This window comes from Mizuhopecten yessoensis, unplaced genomic scaffold (assembly GCF_002113885.1).
Source record: "Mizuhopecten yessoensis strain PY_sf001 unplaced genomic scaffold, ASM211388v2 scaffold1049, whole genome shotgun sequence".
Classification (NCBI taxonomy): Eukaryota; Metazoa; Mollusca; class Bivalvia; order Pectinida; family Pectinidae; genus Mizuhopecten; species Mizuhopecten yessoensis.
In genome coordinates, this window is record NW_018403852.1 from 11,505 (window position 1) to 17,893 (window position 6,389).

Sequence of the window (6,389 nt, forward strand, 5' to 3'; positions counted from 1 at the left end):
AACGTTGTATACATGGAGGCACGTCCTTAAATGACATTAGCTGTTGCTAGGAGGTTAAACAAAATACAACCAAACTTAACTAATGTTGTTCTTCAAACGTTAAAGCTATCAGCTGAAAAGCTTAGTAAATAATTTAGTTGTGCGAGTTCTGGATATCACGTTAGGGGACGGGCAAGTACAACCTCATCCCGGCTGTATAGCTGGGATACCATTCAACGATTTTATGTTTTTATAGAGTATAAATCCTTTTCAACATCTTGACGGTTTAAAAGATGTAAAATGAAGTTTAAGATTAATCAGGTGATATATATAAAGCAGCTTTCGCGGCGCGATCTGCTTTGTCATCACCTGTTATTACTTTATGTCCGGGAATCCAGCGTTATGCGATTTGACATTTAGAGGAATTAATATGTAATAATCTTAATATTTTACTTATTGAATTATTCCTCAAATTTTTTGTTGAGAAGAATGTAGAACAGCTAAGAGAATCCGAATAGACAATTGACGTCGGTTATCATTTGATTTAATCTGTTAAAGATTGAGATATATAACAAGGGCTTCCGAGAGAATCTTTAACAAACATTCCTGCGGCTACCATATGATCATCTTTCGAACCATCAGTAAGAAAGTGATTGAAAGCCCTTATATTTTAGCAAAGATGGTAGTCACTGAGTCTAGATATGTTGATCCTATGTAAAGGACGAATATTTACCTGGCACTGAATACCTCTCCTTGTAATATAGATGATCTACATTGTAGTCATCTGTTAATGAATTTCTGCAATAATTGAAATGTATGTAACTTACAAGAAATCGATAGAGTAAAATAGCTTTTAACATATAACTTTCGGCAATGCAATATACAATTCATCATACCAATAATTATCATTATGTATACATCTTCCAAACCAGATGCTGAAATGTCGTCTACTGTTGCAACGACAACATCCCCGTCCGTAGCAACTGATGTAAAACATGATGTTTCGTCTACTGTTGCAACTACAACGCCGACAGGAGCAACTGATGTAAATAATGATGCTTCGTCTACGACTCCCAACACACCAGATGATGATATGCCGTCTACTGTTGCAACAACAACATCCCTGACAGTAGCAACTGATTTCAAACATGATGCTTCGTCTACGGCTACTAACCAACCAGAAGTTGATGTTTCGTCTACTGTTCCAAATACGATATTCACAACCGAACCTGCTGATGTGACGTCTTCTGGTCTATCTACATCCAACTGGAAAGAACAAACTGCTGTTTTATCAACATTGTCAACAACCACTACTCTGTTTCCTTCTGCAGTCGTGAATGACAACTGCAGTAAATGTTGCTTCAAGTCAATCAAGACACGAAATCTCGACCAAGAAGAACGTGATGAGATCAAACATGCGTTGAAGGTTCAGCTGGCTGTGAACAAAACCAACCTGTCTATTCAGAAGCGTAAATTCATCAGTGTGTATGACTCCCGGCCTAGCAGTGTAGCTATGGGGTGTCTAGCTTGTGTCGTTTTGGCCGCAGTTGTCGGGGTGATCGTTGTACCGGACGCCATCACTCTCGGGGGATTCGTGTACAAATGGTTTTAGAGTGGACTTGGTTGGACGATCCAATGGAAATGAATTCCAACTGAAATAAAAAAAAACTGCTCCACAACTTTTCTGAATTTCAACCTTATCGACTGTCATTGAAAGGTAAACATATTGAAATACATTCACAGTTACCCTATTTGTTTCCGTTCAGCAGTACTATTTAATAGGATCGTCAATTTTGGTCTCTAAACTTAACGGATTTGGTAAAAATGGTACATTTTGAGGGTTATATTTTCGCGGTTGTTGTGTCAATGTGCTATGTTAAGGTGGAAATAATATATGTTTTAATGGGGTTTTCCGCGGGGCAAATATTATAGATCTGGGGGATAAAATACATTTGCTGAATGGAAAAGAAATTTTACTATGACATTTGTTCTGATATCTCATCCGATTCAGATCTTCTTTTTTTTGCGTTACTTTTACGTAGAGATTTTGTGTCAGTGTATCGTCATTGCTTTTCCTTACTTAATCATGCATAATTGACTTGTTTATGAAAAAAAAAATTGCATCATCTTTAATATGTTATTAATGGTTTACTTTTGTCATCCTATATATCATGGCGGTAGCTTGCTTGGGACATTTTTACCACAATGTGGTTATTAAGGTTCGATGATTATGCTCTTTTTGTTCGAATTTTGCATGTTCGCGAAAAAAAATTATCGTTAAAAAGCGAAAATTATTATTAAATTATTAAATACATTAGCTGTATGGAGAAGTAGGTTTACTTAGGACATTTATTCATATGTCTTATCCGTTCCTGATCTTGTTTTTGTCACTACTTTCACGAAGAAATTTTGTCTTAGTGTATTGACATTTATTTTTCGTACTTTATTATACTTTAATGTTTGACTCGTTTTGTGCAAAAATACTTACATCGATCTTTAAGATAGGTTATTAGTAGCATATTCTTTCAGTTTCTTTTATTGGAAAGACGTACCCCTGTATGGCTTGCTGGTAGTGTTATCAAAAATATCATGTAATTCTAATAGTACTGTAAAATGCTTACAAGTGAACTAGATTCAATATTCTTGTCACGTTTAAGAGTATGATATTGAAATAGGCGAGACCTTGTGCATTTTTTTTTCTTCTAAAAATGGAATTTTTTTGTAGATTGTTAGAAAGAATAAAACCTGTCTTATCTTACTCCATGAGTATTTCCAACATCTGTCATTTCTTAAACCCTTGTCATTTTCCTTTTGATAAGAAATTGTAAATAAAACTAGTATATGATTAAAGTGTGTTTGATCTCAAATTACGCTATTTATTGATATTCCAGGGATTACACTCTCTTACTTCCTGTGTAGCCCAGGAATATGTCATGACGAATTCGAAGCGACACGGTTGCCTTTTTTAATAGTTCCGGATGGCGTTAACACAGCCTTCCATTTCGTCATGACACATTGTATGTAAGCTTAACACGTGAAATTTCGAAGATGACAGCACCCTGGAGGTCGGGGATTGAGGAAGGACTGTACCTTGTTTTATCCACTAGTTTTGTTTGAATGTATTCATTTTAAATAAATTATATTTTCAGTAGTGTTTTTGTCCTAGATTAATTGCATTGTGTATGGCCCGTAAAACAATACAAACACAAACCAACTACATGTCGTAAGTGTCAACAATCGTGGGAACCCCTGCATCCTGAGGGATTTGCTATATATAACCACCAACTATATAACAGAAAACATTGAGAAGTTAGTACTAAGATGCCTTCCCTTTATCTTTTGTGGATACTCACTAATTGCTGTAGTCGCATCATCCTTGGTAATTCAGGGTAACGTTCACTTATGCTCTCTGCACCCCCGGAATTTGTCATAACAAAGTCGAACGTTCAGTGTGAACCTCCTTACGGAGGACACAAAAAGACAAGTTTGATCCTTTAACGTCCATCAAAAGAATATCGCGGCCGCGTAACGGTTAACTTAACTGGCTCTGAAGTCGGGCGTTGCTCCTCTGTAATCTTCAAAGAACTTGTATCAGCATATCGATTGGTCAGGTAACTTAAACTATCAAATAGCTATCCGCGTGCCTTCAATTTTGCTATGACATATTCCAATAGTGCAGAAAGCCAAAGTGAGCGTAACGCCTGGAGAATAGGCGATGTAGTTTAAGCGACACTTCGTTCGGGTTTTGTATCACTTACATACATTTTGCTTATTTCCCAAAACACACACGCATACACTACACGCATGCATCATGCACGTATAGCAGGCCGTCATTAAATGACCATAGCTGTTGATAGGACGTTAAACAATACTAAACAAATTTTGCTTCTTTTTATTACATTGATTATAGCCTTGTTGTATCATCTTGTGATTGCATCGATCTTAAAATAATTTTATTGTCATTATGTACAACATGCTGTTGTGGTGTCTTTTATAATAATATGACGCCGTTACACTAGTTTTGTTTCAGATATTAACTTTGATAAGATGCTCGAGTCCTTAAATTGAAACAAATATTAGACAAACATAGTATTTCAGTGAGATAGCACTGTAAAGTCGGCATCAGATCCGCGCTATCACAAGGATGTAGATACACCAACATACCTAGTCTCCGGTACACATACACACATACACAACACACATGGATGCACGTCCTTAAATAACGTTTCATAATTTTATTAATTAAACAAAACAAATCAAACAAAACAAGACGACAACCATGGATATTACAAACATAATTGTATATTGGCGGATTTAGTCAAGCGGTTAACATATCCAGCCTTCCATGCAGATGATCTGGGTTACGTCCAAAAATCGTTGTGTTTAATCTATTGCTAAGTCTGTTTTTATATTGCAATTTTATATGTTCTCAATGTTCATTCATGTCTGACAGGTAACTAATGTAAGTGTGACTGTTAAGTACCGGGGAACAATGCTATGACGTTTTAACTTCGCCGTTTAGAAAAACAATGATATGTTACCTGTTCTTTTATGGTTGCCATCAGGATCTCTCAGGGGGACAAGTTCTTTCCTCGTGTTTAACGAATATCGTTTTTTTTATTATGCTCAAAGTGTGCCGTATAGTTTTGTTGTCATTGAACGGGTTTTCGGTGTGAGAACATGGCAATACATGGATTCGACTCAGAAATACATGGCGGGTGTCATCGATGAAGCAGAAGACGCTTACCCTTCCGGAACACATTGTCTTATTCTCTTTCTACCTTGCGAAGGGTTCCAATGTAAACATTATTATTTTTTCATATTTTGCCATAGCTTTATCGATTTTGAGTTCGAACAATGGTTTTACCTACACCACTTTATTACCGTTTTATTGTTTTTTCCATCTCAAATTCTATCAAAATGACAATTTATATTGATTTTGAACTCTTTTATCTTTTATTACCAGAACTTACAAAACGAACAAGATACAGACCTGCCTCTCTGTTGATAAATAATTCAGATTTTGTGCTTCAGCGCATTGCATATGTCAAGAACTGGGCATTTTTTCTCCGTTTTATTTCAAATTGATAGATTGTCGGCAATTCAGAAACCTATGGATTTGCACATATTACTTCAACAACGGCGAAGTGAACATTCGGTAAATATGCTGTTTATTAATATTAATCATATATTATAAGAAATATAGTAACTAAGCATCTATTGAGAATGATTTATCTTTCCTTAAACTAGTGACAAAGCCAGGTTAGCTTTTCAACGAGTCGTAAATATCATTTCGACTTGAGATGTATCACAATTAAAAAACAAAATATGTATCTCTTTAATCTTATCCGGTTTTGACCGATCAGACTATAAATTTACGTTCGAGTATCTGACAATGTTTTATCATTCAGAAATAATAGCAACATCTGATTTTAGAAAACAGAACTAATCAGACATCTGTTTTCACTTTTGAAAAAAGAACAGTTTCTGCGACGCAATTTACACATATGGATCAATAGTATATGGATCTTTTGGCGGAGTAAAGATGAAAAGTAGCATTAGATGTATTGGTGCATATCCGAATACACAAGTAGTTATCACAAAGATTGATAGATGATATGTTGTGTTTTGTTAATGCACGTGCTCTCTGGATAGGACCGACAGGGAATACCGCTACAGGATATTTAATAAAACATGTGATAGAAATGACAACATTGGCGACACTACTCAATATTTTGTTTTGTTAATGCAGGTGTAGTAGCTGGTTGCTATTCACTAGGGTCGTTGGAACTCGTAAAGATCACTGACAACACTGTGCTCGCTTCATCATTTATTCCATGGTCTTTAAAAAAAACTAAAAACAATATAACGACAATAAGTATAAGCTTATTCTACATTGAACATTCACACAATGGAATATTCCAACCAGACTGGTTAACGCACCTGACAACTTCTCGCTTCACTATATAAATGCTACTATTTCAAAATACTGAACAACTCAGTCGCAATCGTAACAGGTAAATTACACCTACACTAATATAGTAGGCGTATAACGCTTACGATGGTCACAACTCAAATCTACATCAGTTAATACAACAGATATACTAGCATATTACCAGCGACTGATACTTATCACAATATAAGAATCATGCGTATAATTTACAACCAGTTTCAAATATAAATCTAGAAAATGTCTGTAAGACATAAATGCCCCCGCTGCCATGTGAAATCAGTGTTATATGAAAAGTTACAACCACTTTGATCTTGATACCCTGAAACATGCACACAAACAAGGTACTGCACTTAAAGTTGAAAAGCTGATTTTAATATTCATATATTTTTTTCTGTATGCTATTACCATCCTGAAACACAAGGATGTCAGAGGTATACCAATACTTGATCTTTATATA

The 6,389-nt window shown here is 35.5% G+C and overlaps 1 protein-coding gene across 1 annotated transcript; it reads left to right on the forward strand.

Annotated features, from left to right (window-relative positions):
- The first annotated feature begins 889 nt into the window (after positions 1-889).
- Positions 890-1,591, forward strand: LOC110456777 (cell wall protein DAN4-like). Its single transcript, XM_021507738.1, has one exon. It carries the CDS (start codon positions 890-892, stop codon positions 1,589-1,591), a length of 702 nt encoding a protein of 233 aa, XP_021363413.1.
- Positions 1,592-6,389: the final 4,798 nt, after the last annotated feature.